The sequence below is a fragment of the Pleurodeles waltl genome, chromosome 5 (assembly GCF_031143425.1).
Source record: "Pleurodeles waltl isolate 20211129_DDA chromosome 5, aPleWal1.hap1.20221129, whole genome shotgun sequence".
NCBI classification, from domain to species: Eukaryota; Metazoa; Chordata; class Amphibia; order Caudata; family Salamandridae; genus Pleurodeles; species Pleurodeles waltl.
The window spans coordinates 344,629,624-344,649,965 of record NC_090444.1 but is presented as its reverse complement, the minus strand read 5'-3'; the positions used below and the strand labels follow the sequence as shown (position 1 = coordinate 344,649,965).

The window sequence follows — 20,342 nt, the reverse complement described above, 5'->3', positions numbered from 1 at the left end:
ACCCCCTGGTCAATCTGTAAACTTTCCTTTTGTTACATAAAAGTCACCCCTAAGGTAGGTCCTAGGAAGTTCATAGGGCAGGGTGCCTTGTAATTCAAAGGGTGGACAAATACTTTTTAGCATTACATGTCCGAGTAGTGAAAAACTAAGCTTGTGTTTAAATTCCATGAGGCCCACCACTTCCTTAGGATAATGTTGGGGATTACTTGCCACATTTAATAAACTGTAATCTCTAATTGGGAGCTGGTAGTTATGTCTTGTTTCGTTTCTTTGGAATTGTACTGAAGAACTCTATTTAATGATATCATGTTTTTTTTAATTTAAATTTTGAAAATGACACTTTTAGAAAATTAGCATTTTTCATCCCTTAGCAGTTTGTGCCTTCAACTGCCTTGGATGAAATGACTGGGTTTAACTAACAGACTTTGTGAATTACACCCTGACAGTCACAGAATTGAGAGATTAGGTGTGCCTGGATGGGCCATCTGCTGGCAGGATGGTGGTCGGAGCTAAGAACAGACTCACTTGCAAATGAACAAGGATTGCTCTGCCTTCACACAAAGGACCTATCACCTCCACATTGTCACTGCAGCAAGCTTGGAATCAGGGGAGGGGAGTCAGGAACTGCTATGCACTTCAAGGCCACTGTCTAGAAACATCTCCTACTTTCCAGAAGGAAGGCACTACGGTATAAAAATATGACCTCAGACCCACTGGTCAGTTCACTCCAGGACCTTCAGAAGGATTCTCACAGGACTGCATGCCGCTGTGGCCTGCTGTGCACTCAGCAAGACTACTTTGCTGTGCCTGGAAGGACTGCTTTGCTGCCTGGAACCTGCTTTGAACCATCAGAGGCCAGCCATGCTGTTGAGGCTGCATCTACACCAGAATGCAGGGCTACCAGAGTGACCCCAAGGGCTAGTTTGCTGGCATCCTGTTCTGATCCACAAGGGCAAAAAAGGCTCCCACTATCTTGAACCTGCACCCAATACCAGTCTCAGTGAGCCCTGAACCCCCAAGTGGCATCCCACCTGTCCTAGACCCTTGGTTGTGGTGCTAATGCTGCCCAGACAGCCAAGTCCCAAAACGGAGGACTGAGAAACTTTTTGGCCAAAAACTGCTCTGAGAACCAGGATGAGACAGGGCCAACCTTTCTATTTATACACTCGAGATGCATCTTTGTTTGGAATGACTTTGCGACTTCTCATGCAACATTCTTCTCCTCAGCAGCCAGTCTTGTTCAGCAGTCCTTGACCAAAGGGGTATCCGGCCTTCTGGAACTTTCTATAGCTCCAACCATCTGCCTTGTTTCACTGGAAATGTTCAACTTCCAAAAAAGACCGTAAGTCTGAACTTAGAAATCTTCACTATGGTTTAAACCCAAGGCTCCCTGATGTTGGTACTCCCTCCTCGGACACCACCTGTAGCCTTGCTCTGCTGAGCTTTACCTTCTCAGGACATTTTCCTCAGAAATTCATCTGAGACAGAAGGTATGCACTGTCCGGGCCAAATCCACTTCTTGCATCCAAATGGGGCTCCATCGCAGTCAGCTATCTTTCTCGACTTTGATATTGTCTCGCTTGACTAGATGCCCGTGGTTGGCATTTTTATCATATAGAAGCTAGTTTTGACTGAAAGATGCGAAAAATCATAACTCTAGTTAACTGATTAGATTTTCATTTTTTGGTGTCAAACAATTTATTAAAATTGACTCTTTTTTCTAAATTGGTGCAGGATTTTTCTAGTGTTGTGTGTCCACTTTATTACTTTTTGTATGCTGCAAAAATACTTTACACATGACCTCTGCTGACTGCTTTGTTGTGCCAAGCTGCCCAAGGTTAAACACAGGCTAATGTAGTGACCTTTTTTGTGGTTTACTCTGCAAGGGATTGTGGTTGTGGTTTGACCAGTGCTCAAACTCCAGTCAATGAACCTAGTTTCTCACACACATTTAGAGAAATTGATTCTCCTGTTCACAAAATGGAAATACTTTATCAGTAGAAAGTTTGAAATCTGTTCTTCCATCTGATATATTTCCTTGAGTGTTATGAGACTTGCAGGAGTGTGTGTGTGGGGGCAGAGGGGTGGGGAACTGGGGGGAGTCATAATTGCATTGCATATGAGGATCCATAGTACCACAAAAGAATTTACAGTGGGCTCAATGTGAGCTGTCTGCCCAGAGAGCTGTTTGGTTTATCCTGTTTTTTCCAGTTTTTGATCTACCTAGCGTAGTACTTTCTCTACTTTTATTAACAAATCACAAATGGAAATTTGGACCCTATCTTGAGATACTATTATATGCTGTTGCAAAAGCATCTGCTATTTGGTTTACAGAGTGTTTTTACATAATTTTGAAAATGGATTATGGATTCTTCATTACATTATCAATGATCAGATTTATATTCATCAAGTGATAATGTATTTTTTCTACAGCGCTTCAGACCAATTTACTGTAAACTGTAAATCTAGCATGTTACTAAAACTATATGCTCAATTTAACCAGAAAAAACAAGTACCAGGATTCGAATTTGTGTCCGTATGAGCAATGTACGTGTCATCTCTGAGAATTAAACACACTGATCAATTCTGCTGACTCATGTAACTTTTCATTGACATACTTTATTACTCAAAACTAATTCAATAACAATACATAAAAACTAATCACAGTACTTTTATCATATGCCATCTCTTCTGAGTCTGCTGCTTCTAGAATATCCCCTGCTGGCAATTTGCTTATACAGCACATCAGTTCGGTGTTCACACAGTGGCGGGAGTCTCTGATCTGGTTAGTTTTCCTCCTGGCTGGTTGATTTCTCCTTGGGGTTTTCTACCAGTTGATCTGTTCTGAGTTAACTGATGACGTGATTCATGAAGCGGGGAAAAAATCGGTAGCTACAATTGGATCCACTGGGAGAGCTCCTGTCAAGACGAATATTTATACCATTTAAGACAGTAACGTTTGTGGGCTACGCAGCGCATAATTCAATTTTTCTGAAATATGACATCTGATCCACATAGAAGAAGCCTTGTCTCATGGTGGAGGATAGCTGCCGACTTTGATTAATTAAAGTCTGCCTGTAGAAAAATTCCATATTTAAGGCCTGCGCTGCTGCTTTCCAGTTCATTTATTTTCCTGTTTTTGTGGGACACGGGTTGATTTAAATTTTTTATACCTTTATGTTGTCTTTGAAATAATTAAGTAGCAGTGCAATATATTTAGATACAACTGACGGGATGTTAATTTCAGATTATGTTAAATGACATTTGAGATTCTGGATGTTTCATTTCACACACATGCAACACGATTCTGTTATATAAAAGTGGCAAGGACTAAAAATATGTACTTTTTGTTTTGTGGAGCATCGAAAGAAAATGTTTTACATATTGTTTGATGAGCTGGCACACCGGTGAAGTCAGTGGTTTGTAACTACAGTTGCAAATTACAAACGTTTGCAACGTTCTGGATTACAAGAGAGAAAGATCCACAATGATTGTTGTTGCAATGATTGGAAAGGTTAGTGCGTAACAAAGGCAGCTGCAAAACATTCACAAAGTTATTAGTCCAAATATGTAAGCTACTAGTCTACTTTTTCATGCTGCAGACATTGGGCGCTGGGGGTGGGTGGGATGCTAGTACCACTGCATGCTCTCTCCAGTGTCAGAAACTTGGGGCCAAATGTACGATGTGATTTTGCTGTTGCAAACTGTGAAAAGCACCTTTTGTGATCGCAAACCGGCCTCGTTGGATGTACCATCCTATTTTGTGAGTCGGTATCCTGTTACCAACTCGCAAAATAGGGATTGCGACTCGTAATTAGGAAGGGGCTGTCCATGGGCGTCCCTTCCTAATTGCAACTCCCAGACCCATGTATGATTGTTTTGTTACCATGAATGCGGTCACAAAACAATCTCAGTTACTATCAATTTAAAACTGGTGGTAATCCATTCGCAAACTTTGTGAATGTGGGTGCCAACATTTTTTTGGAGCAGACAGTGGTCCTACAGACCACTTTCTACTCTGAAAAAATGAAAAGGTAACTTTTCATTTTTGTTTTTTACCTTTAAGGGTAGGAAGTGGACGTATTATTGTGAAAATGTAGTTCAGTGTTTCCTTATGATGCACTATACTTAAAAATACATTTGATCAATTTGTGCTAACAAATCGATTTGCCCATTACTTAGAGTGGATTTAGCCATGGGTGCAGCTAAATTGGCACTAGGTAATACCAAAAGTCACTTGCATTCACATTTCTGGAGCCTTACAGGAAAAAATTGCACTGCATGGTAAATGACATAGGGGGTCATTCTGACCCTGGCGGTAAATACCGCCATGGCGGAGGTTGGCGGTAGCACCGCCAACAGGCTGGCGGTGCTCCGCCGGGCATTCTGACCGCGGCGGTACAGCCGCGGCCAGAGGCGGGAAGCCGGCGGTGTACCGCCGACTTCCCGCTGCCCATGGGAATCCGCCATGGCGGCGCAGCTTGCTGCGCCGCCATGGGGATTCTGACACCCCATACCGCCATCCTGTTCCTGGCGGTTCTCCCGCCAGGAACAGGATGGCGGTATGGGGTGTCGTGGGGCCCCTGGGGGCCCCTGCAGTGCCCATGCCTATGGCATGGGCACTGCAGGGGCGCACGTAAGAGGGCCCCACATAGAATTTCAGTGTCTGCTTTGCAGACACTGAAATTCGCGACGGGTGCAACTGCACCGGTCGCACCTTCCTACTCCGCCGGCTCCATTCTGAGCCGGCTTCCTCGTGGGAAGGGTGTTTCCCGCTGGGCTGGCGGGCGGACTTTCGGCGGTCGCCCGCCAGCCCAGTGGGAAACCCAGAATGACCGCCGCGGTCTTTTGACCGCGGTACGGTCTTCTGGCGGTTCCCGCTTGCCGGGCACCATAGTTTGGCCAGAACTCCAAGTTACAGGAGTAACGCAGAGTCGCCAAATTCCGCCAATTCTGCTGGTAGAATAAAAGATTCCGCTCACCCTCAAATATAATGGCCTGTTTCATAAAAAATGATACCCTTTTATGGAGATGCAGAAGATGTTACTGGACAACTTTCCTATATAGAATCCTTTGTCACCTGTCTAGTGGGGAGCTTTACTAACTGAAGATTCTCTGATTTGATAGCAGGCTGATAGGAAACTTGACTGGGCCATAAAAAAGTGTAATCAGGGGCTCATCTGTCACTCAGTACTTGAGTTCAGATTTTAAACAGTCATTAAATACTGTAGAGGATGGTTCGGAATGTTCTTTTTGAGGCATTGAGAGGTAAATTTAATATGTTTCAAGCATATCCTTTGATGTGGTGAGAGCCACTACCTTGTCTGTAGGTGCTTTGATTGCTTCACACCATAATGAGAACAGATTCTGCTCAGAAGGTATAAGCTTTGCGTCTGCCTTTAGATGGCACTCTCCTTTTTGGTGTAAAATTCTAAGAAAAGCTTCATAAGCTTTTTAGAGAAAAGAAGCATTCCTGGTCTATAAGCAGCCATCTTTTCTTCAGAGTGTCAAGAATGTTTCTGTTCATCAGCCTTCTAGGAGACAGCATCAGAGCAAACGGGAAATTTAGACATCTCAGCGAGCCAGAGAAGAAGTTTAAGTCTCCTAAGAAGTGGCGCTCCTGACTGTCAAGGCGGTGGGAAAGCCTTCATGGTTGGAGACAGAATAGAGCATTTCCTAGAGGCTTTAATTAAATTTACTTTGGATTGTTGGGTGCTTCAGATTGTTTGGGTCAGTTACAAGATCTAGTTTGCTTCTCTCCCGCTGGAATAGGGAGTGAGACAGACTTTATGGCCATAAAACAAGGACCAGCAATTGGCATGCAGCAGGGAATAGAGGCCCTGTTACTAAAAGTGACAATATTGGAGGTTCATCTCGCATCCCAAGGTCGCTTTTTTTTACTCTTACTCCATCATCTTCTTAGTCCAGAAGGCAATAGGACATTTTTGATGGTCTAGGATCTAAAACACCTGAAGATAACTGTACAGAACCTACCTTTCAAGATAGAGGCTCTGCAGCAGGTCATTCCTGTGGTCTCTAGGTGGCATTGGATGGTCCCCCCAGATCTAGAGGACGAGTACTTCCATTTATCGTCGTCATCAAAAGGTTCTGCGTTTTTGTGTTAAAGATTGCCACTTCCAGTTCAATGTGCTTCTCTTTTGTCTCAAGATAGCTTCTCAGGTGTTTCTCAAGGTGGTGGCACCTCTTGTTGCTTCCATGCAACTGAGGAGAATTAATCATTATTCCTACCTAGACAATTGGCTCCATCATGCTCCCTTGAAACAATAGCAATAGCTGCTAGGGAAGTTAGCTGTACTTCTCACTCAGGTGCAGGATCATGGATTCCTGCTGAATTGGGAAAACTGCAAGCTACAGCCTGTAAGCCACATGATATTCATAGATGCACAAATCTAACGGATCTAAACAAAATATTTCTTCCCAGTGGCAGGGCCTTGACTCTGAAGAAATTAATTTCTCAGGCAATAGAAGCTCAGTCCCTTTCCGTCAGACAGTAGTTATGCTGCCTGGTGGCCACATATTGTACTGTTATGCATGCTTTTTGGGACCTGAAGTCAGAGGATTTCAAGAGGAGTGTCCCAGTCACCCAATCTAACTGAGAAGAACTCAACTTGTGGCTTCTACCAGAACCCTTAACCAAGGGAGTGGAACTGGCCCCTCCAAGAGTTTTGACAATGATGTCACTTTCTTGGGATGAGGAGCAACTGTGAACCCGGTCTCCACTCAAGCAAAATGGTCACTTTAGGAGGGCAGGCACTCCTCTGTTAGAAATGGGATCTCTAGTTGACAAGGGTTTGCACCCAGTTCAAGCAGGGACCACCACTCTAGTCAGGATAAGTCAAATATACATTAAAATATAACCAGTACTCACTCTCTGGTAGCTTGGCACTTAGCAGGCAGGCTTATCTAAAGAGACAATATGTAAAGTATTCCTACCCCATGTTGGAAAAATAGACAATATTTTTATGAATAAATCAAGATTCAAACAACAAAAGTGCAATGAGTAGAAGTTGAAGTATGAATTTTAAAAGAATAAGTGTAAAAATGGTGCTTAGAAGAAAATAGCGCTTTCGGAGTTACTTGAGACCTTGCTAGACTGGGGCAAATTCATCAGTTCAAGATGACCGTGATGAAGCCTGGGCCGGGTAGAGGAGCTATGCAAGCCCAGGGAAACTTGATCTTGTTCACAAACGCAAGAGGCAGGGTTGACACAACATTAGACGCCTCAAAGTCACTCTCACAGTCAAGGGATGTGATGATTTTTTCCACTCATTGATGACGGTGCGTTGGCTTCTGAAGACTAGCATTGAAGCTGCAATACATTGATTCTGAAGCCAATGCACCGAGTTTCTCCAAGCTGTTGAAAGGATCGTCCCTCAATGATAGGAGTGATGCTGTAGTTTCAGTGCTGCGTTGATGCTAATGCACCAGTTGCTGCTTCCAACAGGCAAGGAATGCAGCCGTAGATGCTGAGGATGCAGAGGTGCTGCTCCTGTTTTATTCCTGCCATAGGGTCAATGCATCAGTTGTTGCTTCCAGCAGGCAGGAGATGAGGCGATTTCACTGCTGCAACCATTTGAGTCCACTTCCAGTGAACCAAGCACAGGAGCAGTGGTAGATATCCCTGATTCCTTAGCAATAGGAGGCATGCCAAAAAGCCCTTAGAAATCACTTTGGATTGTAAGACAGAGTCCAGCAGGGTCAGACAGCAGCAAGACAGCACAGCAGAAAAGCAATCCTTTGAGGTTAGCAGTCCAGCATAGGAACAGCCCTTAGTGCAGCACAGCAGTTCTTCTGACAGAGCCCATTTCTAGGTCCAGAACTGTCTGGTTTGAATGTGCCTTTGAAGTGGGGGTGACTTCAAAGTAGGGTCTTTGATGGGCACAATGACCCTTTCTTCCTAAGACGTGGCTCCAGAATATCAGTAGGGGATAGTCAGACCTTTGTGTGGGGACAGGCACTGCCTATTCAGGTGCAAGTGCCAGCCCCTCCTGCCCTTCCTGCCCAGGAAGAGCCATCAGAATGCAAAGGAATGCAGTTGAGCACTCAGACACACCTAACCTTCCTGTGGTTGTGGCTGTCTAGAGGGAAAGCACAAATTATAGCTGTCACACAACCCAGAAATATATTGGAGACAGACTGTAGGCACACAGAGCTGTAAGAGCAGAACAATGTCCACTTTCTAAAAGTGGCACTTCTAAAATAGTAATGTTAAATCAGACTTTACCAGTAAGGAGGATTTACCATTACAGTTCAAGTGATATGAAATATGATCTAGTTACTCCTTCTCAACCAGGAACTACAGTGTAAAAGTGTAAGAACAACATTAACCTATGAGAGGAGTAGGCCTCACAGTAGTGAAAAACAAATGTAGGTGTTTTTTACTATTAGGACATGGAAAACATAAAAATACAAAGCCCTAATGTTTGCTCACACAGCGCCCGGCCCTACAGCCCCCCTATGACCTACCTTAGGTGTGACGTAGGTGTAATAAAATGAAAGAAAATGAAAGACGGGAGGCATTTGGCAAAACAGGAATAGTTGGTTTAATTAAATGCAGCAGGCCAGAAGAGCAGTACAGGGTTGGGGTCTGATGACTGTCTCAAAGACCATGGGTTCTGAGCACATTATATACACTTCATGGAGAGTCACAAAACAATTCTGTGCATTCTTTGGTGAAGGAAATCTGGGCCTAGTCATGGGGCCATAAATCTGACCATCTAATAAAGTGCACAGGTGGGTCTCGACTTTGCGTGGTCAAAACATGACCAGTATTTAACATGTCCAGAAGTCTGGCATGGAGAGCATGTCATCACTGCGTGTTGTATGTGTGTTATTTTCTGGTTGGATGGGTGTTCCTAACTTCATGTGGCATCTAACTTTTCTGGTGTTTTGGGAATGTGCACCCCTCTGGCCAAATGTGGTTTATTGAGGGCCAATCTCCTAAGACCATTGTGGTGTCATTGCCTATCTAAGGAATCTATCAGAGTTTTTCCTGTTTGTGCATTTGTCTATGGGCTGCGTGTCATCCCTCCTGTGGTCTATCAATCAGTTGCTTCAGGCCTAGGTCGAAGAGTTTACTTGATCATGTATTTCAGATTCGGGGTTGATGAGGAGGTCACATCTGGGGGATTCGACAATAGTGATTTGAGTTTGTTGTTATGTGTACACAGATCATGGCACACATTGACATCGTTTTTATCAATATTAACAGAGGCAAAGTGTAGGAACAAAATTATCTATGTTTTATCTTCACAGAACTCTGAGACTCCTTTAGAGAACTGCAATATTAGACAATCTGCCATGAAACTTTTATATTTACCTTCCCAGCCTCTGTTGGCATACACATCCTGTTTCCTAATTGTAGTTAAGAGATTAGTGGATAGAATGGAGAAGTCCCTAGATCCACCACATATATCTCCCGCAATATTTACTAGGAAGAGTGTCAGATCAACAGCCCAATTTAGAATGCTTTAGCTGCCATCATGACTGGCGTAGTTATCCCCCATAACAGACTGCAACAGACAGATTGGTGGATATACACACACAGGTTATGATAGTTTCCCTAAAATTCACAGAGTCATGCTTTGGGATTTTAGGGAGGTTCTTGAGCACTGACAATCTTGAAGCTTACTTCGAGCAGAACAATATTTGACAGTTGACCTGAGCATTACGTTTGTGAGTCATATTCTGTTTGACATTGTACAATAGTATTTTTCAGAGTATGGTTTTAATGATCAATATAGTGTGAGGGCATTTTATTTTATATATAATAAAGTAAAAAGAATGCATATCTCAAAATGGAGTGAATCAATGTGTAACTCAGTAATTGTACTAGGAGTGTAGATTAGAAAGGTGATGCTTTATAAACACAGGTTCAATCTTAAACTATATAATGTATTCTAGCATTCATTTTGTGTAATGTAATAATGAGCTTCATCAGGACTATCTATGATCAAGGGTTCAACATATTGTGTTGGGATTTTGGACCAAAATATTATTTTCATGATGAACTTCTCCATGATCAAAAACACTTAAATAGGATGTGTCCTGCCTCCACACAAAGGGATGCATAGCACATGTAGTTAACCTGGGGCTGGGGCCAGGGCCAGGAAGACACCACACCTGTGCACTTCAAAGACATGCCGCTAGCAGCTTATCCCTACTTCAAAAGCAAAACTAGGTATAAATATTGGACCTCAGACATCAACTCTTCAGTACACTTTTGTATCTGTGGATACCCTGCCAGGAAGAAGGAATACTGTGCTTCTGAAAGAATTACAACTCTGCTGGCATGCTGTTCTGAAAGACTGCTGCTGGGAAGAACTACTGCCCTGCTGTGCTGACCTGCTGCCCTCTTGCCTAGGTGGGAGGGGCTGGCCTGCAACTCTGAACCAAGGACCTCAGAGTTATTCCAAGGGCTAGTTAGCTGGCCTCCTGATCAGAAGCTGCAGGTATACAACAGGCTTTCAAGAATCTAGAGCCCAGCAGCTGGGCTCTGCCATCTGTGAGCCACACCTTCCCAAGTGGTGTCACCCACAGCCCTTGACCCTTGGAAGTTGGCCTTACATTGCTATGTGAAGTCCAAGTGTGGATCCCAATGGAACCAACAAGAAGCCCTACAAAGCCTTGCTGCACAGCTGCCAGCCTTTTCAGAATGAGAGCCAAGCAATGCAAAGCCTTGCAGACTAGCTGCCAGCTCCATCTGAACTCACGCTAAGTGAATGAAAGTCCCGCCAAGCTTCCCCACATAGCTTCCTGGAACCAATGCAAAGCAAAGCTAAGTCCTGCAAAGCCTCACCTCACAACTTCTTCTGAACCAGTACCTGACAACGTGAAGTGATGTTTTTCACTTTATTACTGTTTGAAGTGCTGCACAAATACTTTACATATTGCCTCTAAGTTAAGCCTTACTGCTTCGTTCCAAGCTATCAGATGTTTTAGTACAGGTTAATTTAGGGTTGGCTTGTGCCTCACCCTGACAAGGATTGTGGTTTCAGCTTAATCAGGGCTCACCAGGGCTCACACACCTTTAGTCAACCAGTAACCCTATTTCACATATTGGTGATCTGTGTTCAGGATTAGGACTTGTGTTTGTGCAGTACCGTCCTATATCTGAGACTCATTTGAGTTTTAAATTCTCCTTGATTGGGATTTTTGTTTTTCCTAAATTCATCCTTGCTCTACTTGAGTGTTGGTGTCTGTGGATTCACCTACAAGGATGAAATTTGAGATTGGAAACCAACACTATGGTGGAGCTCAAGGCATTTTGCAAGGAAAGCAAACTGTCTGCCAAAAGGAGCACCAATAAGGCAGAGCTCCAAAAGGCTTTGATAACATGGTATTAGGCCCACCAGTTGCCATTCAAAACAGAAGACCAAGATGGAAAGTGTGATGTGGAGGAGATAGGGCTGGTTCTGGGCTCTAGTCCTGAGGTGCACCATTCAGCTGAGGGAGGGTGATGTGACCCTTTGATTTGGAACTACCAACCAGTGCAGAGAGCAGTGTGTCTTCTCAAGACCTGTTCTCAGAGAAGCTGGCAGATAGGAAGGCGAAAAGGGAGGCTAGACTGCATGTAGTCCAGTTAAGGATAGAGGTAAAGAAACTAGCCATGGAGGTTAAGAAAGCTGGGAGGGCTTTGGAAAAGGAGAAGACTGAGGCCCTCATTCTGACCTTGGCGGGCGGCGGAGGCCGCCCGCCAAAGTCCCGCCGTCAGCTTACCGTTCCGCGGTCGAAAGACCACGGCGGTAATTCTGACTTTCCCGCTGGGCTGGCGGGCGGTCGCCTTCTGGCCGCCCGCCAGCCCAGCGGGAAAGAGGCTTCCACGATGAAGCCGGCTCGGAATCGAGCCGGCGGAGTGGAAGCTGTGCGACGGGTGCAGTTGCACCCGTCGCGTATTTCACTGTCTGCGCAGCAGACAGTGAAATACATTTAGGGGCCCTCTTACGGGGGCCCCTGCAATGCCCATGCCAGTGGCATGGGCACTGCAGGGGCCCCCAGGGGCCCCGCGACCCCCCCTACCGCCATCCGGATCCCGGCGGTCGGACCGCCGGGATCTGGATGGCGGTAGGGGGGGTCGGAATCCCCTCGGCGGCGCAGCAAGCTGCGCCGCCGTGGAGGATTCAATGGGGCGGCGGTACACTGGCGGGAGCCCGCCAGTGGTGCCGGTCCGACCGCGGCTTTACCGCCGCGGTCGGAATCCCCATTGGAGCACCGCCGGCCTGTCGGCGGTGCTCCCGCGGTCCTCCGCCCTGGCGGTCTTTGACCGCCAGGGTCAGAATGACCGCCTGAGTCTCAGAGAGCCTTGGTGAAAAAGAGATCAGCAATGGAGGAAATGAGAATGGACCATGAGCTAAGTCTCAGAGAGCTGGATGTCAGAGTTAAGGGGATGACATTGACAAGTGGTTTGAAGCGGATGAGGTAGCTTTGCAGACACATAGGCTCTCTGAGTAGGCTGGGGAGAATTGGAGTCTAGCCTATTGAAGCATATCCCTAGTGAGGGGAGGGACGCACCATAGGCCCTAGAGAAGGGGGAGAGAACGAGGTATCCCCCATGACTGAAACCCTTGTAAGGAAATATGCCTCTCCAATGAGAGGTGCAGGCAGGCATTTAGGGACAGTCCATTCAGAAACTGCCCCATCTGTCATGGGTGGATTTCATGGATTCCTTTTGCAAGGCACTGGATGATTTGCTGAAGGATAGTGAGGCTCACACCCCAGTCAACCAACAACCGAATGTTTTAGAGTATGTATCTAGGAAACTGAGGTAGCAAACATCTGGTTAATTATCAACCCCTGCGCTGATGTGCTAACTTATTAGCAAAGATGAAACTACCCTAGTGACATAGCATTCCTTTTCTGAGTTTTGGTGGGCAGCTTTGTGGGAGCGCCTTTTCCCCGATTTCTTCCCAAACAAGGATTTTCTTTAAAGCAGCATCTGTCCCTTTAAAGAACATGATCAGCTGTTAAAATAATGTTTTGGGTTTGAGAATGCAAATGCATGGACAGCAACCTGCTGTTCAGTGCAGGCTTGCAGCCTTGCATTCCCAGCCAGCCACAGGAGTCTCAAATTGCAACTACCCTAATTATTGTTAATTACTAATTGATATTAACTATTGATAATTAAACAGTCTGCAATGTGACCAATGAGTGTGTAAATTGGGTTGTACTACTAAATATCGATCCCCATATTGTAGTAAAAGAATATTGAGGACAGAATATTGAGGGACAAAATAAAGGTAAGTGCATATAGGGAAGAATAGATTAACTATTTCTTACTGCAATCCTATGTAGCTATAGCGTAAACACATATAAGTGAAACAAGGTATAAACAAATCTAAAAATCTATACTTACTGCTTACCTGTAAATATTTTAGATTCAATATTTTGACCTCAAAATTCTGTGCCTTAGATATTCTGGTTTCGCGATTTAGAGTGCAATCCTGCAAATTGCACATCCTGATGTATGATTGGAAGTTCATACATTGGCCTCATGATTATCAAATGAGACACCTTCCAACAAGGAATGGTAGTTTTCTGAAAGCCTTCTAAATACATAGCACATTGTAATTGACTTTGCACTACTCACACATGTCTCTACTTTGCAATCAAAACAGAAGAGGCACAAAGCATGCACTCGGTCCCAAGTACTTAGTTGTAATTAAACTCATGGGTAGCAAAATTAATTGTGAGGAACTAATCACAAAAATCCCTGAAAGACATTTATTGGAAGGTAGTGTCAGATGTTGATGTTCAGAACATAGTTATATGAAAAATGGGAGATGATTGAGAACATGAATTTCTATTGGTGCTACATGTCTGTCATCATCAGAGACAGGAAAGTGGGTGAGGACATCTCAGTACCCATGTTTAAATTATTCCTGGTCGAAATAAGTGTCAAGTAGGTGTAAAGAAAATGTGTGGTCAATAGTATGCTTTACAAATGGCTATCAGATAAGAGCATTAAGCAACATCCTGGTGGCCACTTATGTGTTAAGGAGTAGAGTGCACTTTATTGTGGGAGTGAGAAATTGGGTTGTTGGTTGACTGGGATGTGAACCCTGGTCAAGCACCACCACAACACCTTGCAAGGTGACCCACAGAACGTCACTAAATTAGCCTGTGCTTAACCCTGGGTAGCTTGGCACAGAAAGCAGTCAGGTTTAATTTAGAGGCAATGTGTAAAGTATTTATGCTGCACACATACAGTAATACATTGAAAACACAACACATGAAAAATCTCAAAGTATATTGGAAACGTAGAGTAAATTTTTAACAATTATTTGACACCACAACGCAATTAGTAGAACCGGACTCATGAGTTTTTAAAGTTTTCAGTAAAAACTATCACCTAAAAGATCAAAGCACCAATCACAGACATCTAGGCCCATATTTTTACTTTTTTAGCACTGCGTTTGCACTGCTTTTTAACGCAAAAGAGGCGCAAACTTACAAAAAACAACTGTATTTTCTAAGTTTGCGTCGCTTTTGCATCAAATAATTACGCAAACGCAGCGCTACAAAAGTATAAATATCGGCCCTAGTTGCTCGAGACTGGGTCAGAGTCGAAAAATATGGCTGACCACGATGGACACGGTTCAGACAGAAGAACTGGATTGGGATCTGTCAGCACTAATCTTCAGGCTTGAATGGAATTCTGAGAAAAAGTGTCTGAGAATGTGAAGTTCAGCGGGGCAAGGCTGCAGGTGGTGTCTGATGAGGGAACTACATCATAGGATGGCCTTGGGTCGAAGTTGTGGTGAAGATTTCTATGTTTGGACTTAGTCACTGAAATGCAAGTAAAAAATCTCGAGAAGGATGAGTGAAAGGGCTGTAGTCAATGACAGTTCCACAAGGTCGGATACCTCTTTGGCGAAGGACCGCTGAAAAGGTTTTGCTGCAGCAGAGAAGAACATAGTGGAAGAAGCTGCAAAGTCAATCCGACCATTGATGCACCTTGGGCGGATGGCAAGCAGTTTTGTGCTGGTCTCCTCATGGTTCTCAGAGCAGTTTTTGGGCAAAATGTTTCTAAGTCCTCAGTTTTGGGAATTAGCCATCTGGGCACCTTCAGCACCACAACCAAGGGTCCAGGACTGGTGGAACAACTCTTACGTGTTCAGGACTCACTCAAGCTGGGTCCAGGTACGGGTTCAAGATGATGGGAGCCTTCTATGTCCAAGGGTTCTAAACCGGAGCCAGCAAGCTAGACCTTGGAGTCACTCTGGTAGACCTGGTTGCACGTGAAGGAGTAGGGTTCAACAGCAGGGTTGGCCTCTGTGGGTTCAAGGAAGGCTCAAGGCATGAAAGTCGTTTTTCCAGGCACAGCAGAACTGTGGCAGAGTGTACAGCATGTCACAGTGTTAGAAATGGGGTCTTTGGTTGGCAGTCAGGTTACCCCCTGTCCAGGCAAGGACCCTCACTCTAGTCAGGGTAAAGGAGAATCACCCTCAGCTAACCCCCGCTCACCCCTTGATAGCTTGGCACGAGCAGGCAGGCTTAACTTCAGAGTGCTAGGTGTAAAGTATTTGTACAAACACACACAATAACGTATTGAAAACACTACACAATTACACAACACAGGATTAGAAAAATAGAAAATATTTATCTAAACAAAACAAGACCAAAACGACAAAAATCCAACATACACAAGTCAAATTATCAATTAAAATGCAAAAAGAGTCTTAAATCCGTTAGAAAACAATGCTAAGACTGTTAGCGTTGAAAAGTACCTGGGTAGCCTCAAAATAACACGCACGGGTGAGTGTGCGTCATAAAAGGTTAGCGAAGCGTTGATTTCTCACCCTCAAGTGATACCGTGCGTTGTTTCTCCTTCTCCGGTCGGATCAGCATGCGTCATTTATTTTTTTCCGCAGGAGAGCGATGCGTCGATCCGGACAGAACACCTCCAGTCCAGGCAGGCTTGCGTCGTTTTTCCACACCCAGCGATGTTGTGTCGTTGCAGCCTCTGTTAGCGTGCATCGATCTTCCAGCGGGGCTGCAGGTGGAGCGTCGATTTCAGCTGTTTTTCAGCTGCACTTAGAAGGTTGCGTCAAAAATTTTCCCGCACAGTGGTCTGTGCGTGGATTTCCTACCTTGGTCTGCCAGCTTCACCTCTCAAGGCCCCAGGAACTGGATAGGACACCACTTGGCAGGGCAGGAGTCTAAGCAGAGAGTCCAGGTGCTGGCAGGGGAAGTCTTTGATGGCCCTGTGACTTCAGCAACAGGAGGCAAGCTCTGGACAAGCCCTTGGAGATTTCTTCACAAGCAGGAATGCACAACAAAGTCCAGTCTTTGTACCCTTACACAGGCAGAAGCAGCAACTGCAGGATAGCTCCTCAAAGCCCAGTAACAGGCAGGGCAGCACTTCTACTCAGCTCTTTTCCAGGCAGAGGTTCCTCTTGATTTCCATAAGTGACCTAAAGTCTGTGGTTTTGGGTGCCCTTCTTATACCCATTTTGGCCTTTGAACTAGGCATACATCAAAGGAAAGTCTCTCTTGTTTATGAAATCCTGCCTCACCCAGGCCAGGCCCCAGGCACACACCAGGGGGTTGGGGACTGCATTGTGTGAGAGCAGGCACAGCCCTTTCAGGTGTGAGTGACCACTCCTCCCCTCCCTCCTAGCACAGATGGCTCAGCAGGATATGCAGGCTACACCCCAGCTCCCTTTGTGTCACTGTCTATAGAGGGGTGCAACCAGCCCAACTGTTAAACTGACCCAGACAGGGAATCCACAAACAGAAGAGTCACAGAATGGTTTAAGCAAGAAAAGGCTCACTCTCTAAAAGTGGCATTTTCAAACACACAATCTTAAAATCAACTTTACTAAAAGATGTATTTTTAAATTGTGAGCTTAGAGACCCCAAACTCCACATGTCTATCCGCTCCCAAAGGGAATCGACGCTTTAATCATATTTAAAGGCAGCCCCCATGTTAAACTATGAGAGGGATAGGCCTTGCAACAGTGAGAACCGAATTTGCCAGTATTTCACTGTTAGGACATACAAAACACATCAGTATATGTCCTACCTTTAAAATACACTGCACCCTGCCCATGGGGCTACCTAGGGCCTGCCTTAGGGATGTCTTACATGTAAGAAAAGGAAAGATATAGGCCTGGCAAGTGGGTACACTTGCCAAGTCGAATCGGCAGTTTAAAACTGCACACACAGACACTCCAGTGGCAGGTCTGAGCCATGTTTGCAGAGCTACTATTGTGGGTGGCACAACCAGTGCTGCAGGCCCACTAGTAGCATTTGATTTACATGCCCTGGGCACCTCTAGTGCACTGTACTAGGGGCTTACCAGTACATCAAATATGCCAATCATGGACAAACCAATTACATACACATTTTGTATAGGAGCACTTGCACTTTAGCACCTGTTAGCAGTGGTAAAGTGCCCAGAGTAACAAAAACAGCAAAAACAGAGTCCAGCACACATCAACAACCTGGGAAACAGAGGCAAAAAGTTAGGGGAGACCATGCCAAGGATGTCAAGTCTAACACACAGCCTTCTGTGAGTCCTTCAGCAAGTCCAGTAGTGAACTGAAGAGTGGTTATAAAGATAATATTTTTATATCCTGGTGCCCTTTCTTTTAGAAGGTGGGAGAAGTGTCTGAAAAGATTATTTGACGGGTATGGAATTTCCTGACTCTCCTGCCCTGGCTCCAAGCTGACAGCAGTGACATCTGCCCCTCATCCTTTCATCAGATGGCTCATTAAGGCACACCTAATCATTTGCTTGTGTAACTGTCTGGGAGGAATTCTCCCCAAAGTCTGTCAGTTACACTCAGTCATGTCACCCAAGAAAGGTAGCAGGCTCAAAGGGCAAGAAATGTCAATTTTATAAAAGCGGCATTTCCAAAATTGTAAGGGAAAATCCAACTTTACCATTAATGAGGGTTCATCATTTCAATTACATAGGTACCAAACTACCCGCGACCATTTGGAAATTACACCTTATTAAATGTAATAAGGAATCCCCAATGTTTTTGTATGGAAGGTATAGGCCTCACAGAAGTGAAAAATGAATTTGGGAGTTTTTCACTACCAGGACATGCAAAACTTAAAAGTACATGTCTATCCTTATAAATACACAGCACTCTGCTCTATGGGATATTTAGGGCCTAACTTAGTAACATGTAACATGTAATAAAAGGGGAGTTTAAGGCTTACCAAGGGGGTTCAAAACCCAAGTCGACACAGCAGTCTAAACCTTTATTCAGGCTGCAGTGGTGGGCCTGGGACATGTTTTAAGGTGATAATTAAGTGGGGGGCCCAGTAAGTGCTACAGAATCACTGGTAGCATTTAATTCATAGGCCCTGGGTATCAGGTATATCACTCTACAAGGGACTTATAAGCAAATTAAGTTTGCCAATCAGGTGTAAGGACCAATCCATGTTTAGGGCAGTGAGCACAAGCACTTAAGCACTGGGTAGCAGTAGTAAAGGTCACAGAGTCTGAAGATTAATAAAAATAAATTCAGCAGAAACTGGATGGAAAAGGTCAAAAGGTCAAAAGGTTTGGAGGTGACCATTCAGAGAGGCCAATGTCCAACAGTAGTCCTAGTTGTGAAAAGGTTACGTAGTCTTTTCCCAGAAGGAGGGCACGACCCAGGTAAGTACCACGCGGGTCACACTTTACCACAGAGTACTTTACCACACAGGTAAGTATTTTTTGTAAATGTCATAATTATTATGCCATTTAAAACAAGGATTTAAGGGTTAATGGACAAGTAAGGGTTCAGAGTGGTAAGGGAGGGTAGAGGTAAACCGATGTAAGTGGTTTCTAGTGTGCAAAAAAATGAAAACATGTTTTTTAATAAAAGGGGTTGACAGTTACCCCTTCAAAAAATGAATATCTGCATTAGCCCCCAAAGCACCCACACACAAATATATATGAATGTCAGATAATACACATTCACTTCATTGTAAAGGCATGCATTCTAAAGGCAAGCATGGTATTACAACACATTGTAAAGGTCGATTTGTTGTAGCACCTGAAGCGTAAAGACATGCATGGTAAACAAATGATCTGATCAAAATCTGATACTGATGAAAAGTATTCTGAAACAAATTAGAAATGAGAAACTATGCATGTTTTATAGTGCAAAGAAGGGTGACCACCCTTTACAGTGCTCCTTCATTCGGGTCTCCTAGAGAAATGATCTATAACTGTATACTTATCATCTTTTAAACCAGAGGGGCTGATTTTTATCTTTGACAGATCACAAACAGTTTAGTGGACTTAGTTTTGTTAGAAAGATGGGAAAGACAAAGGTATGAGTTAAGGAAGAGGAGAATAAATTGCCAAATATACAATGGAGAAAGGAATGGAGGCAAACATAGTACGACATAAGAACAAAACATACTAAGAAATAAGAAGAACAAAAGTAAATGTGAACGCATGAATAGTACCATGGGTGCCAAGAAAATACAATAAATAAGGTACGATGAAAAAATACACACACCTTTTGATTCCATATAGCATATATACTTAGACAGAGGTGAAAAGAAGAATGACTACTTCCTTGTCCAGTTTCACCTCTCCTATGACCTAAATGTACAGATTCGAGTAGCAGAACTATATGTATAGGCAAAGATCTTTTTCAAAATGTAAAAGTTATCATTTAGTTTATATGTTGTTCTTTTCTGTTTACATTGCTTTAAATCTTTGTGAATATTATTGATGACATAATGCAGATTTAGTGAACTATCTTTATCTTTTAGAATGCAGAAGCAAGCTATGACTTCAGCAGCAATGACCCATATCCATACCCCCGTTATACAGATGACTGGTTTAACAGGTACGTATGACACAGGTCAATCGAAAACTTTCAAGTTTGTATTTGATTTTCTATTTTTCCAATATAGCACACTTTACAATCAGGGCCTTTTTTATACTACCAATAACCAGTACTCACTCATGACAGTGCTGGAATTTACTGAAAGCATAGGCAGTCTTTCAAGTCTTACCTACTTTTTGATGTACGTCCATCAGAAGGGAATTCCAACTGTGTTAGTGTCTACTGGAGAAGCTCTGCTACCCACTCACAGGTTCTTTATACTCAGAATTAATAATTATTAACCTCTGAAGTCTACAAAATTTAGAGGGCAGACCGCATGACAGAGCATAAACCAGTCAGCCAGAAACAACGAACTCCATCTACAATTGGCTGTTCGATGTTGTATAGAAAGCCACTTTAAGCAAGGGTGTGCCTGATTAGGCAGTTCACTGTGATTGTCACTCTTCTGAGCTGCCCGCTGCTGAACTAGTTCATACAGTAGGGTATCATGCAAGACTACTAAAGATCACTAACTTATTT

General features: G+C 44.0%; 1 protein-coding gene across 1 annotated transcript in view; it reads left to right on the top strand.

Moving 5' to 3' along the window:
• PCSK2 (proprotein convertase subtilisin/kexin type 2) overlaps positions 1 to 20,342 on the top strand; it is a 1,091,080-nt gene that overhangs the window by 666,049 nt on the left and 404,689 nt on the right. The window contains exon 6 of the mRNA XM_069234088.1: positions 19,747 to 19,823. Within this exon, the coding sequence (XP_069090189.1) occupies positions 19,747 to 19,823 (77 nt within the window). The remainder of the gene's footprint in view (positions 1 to 19,746; positions 19,824 to 20,342) is intronic.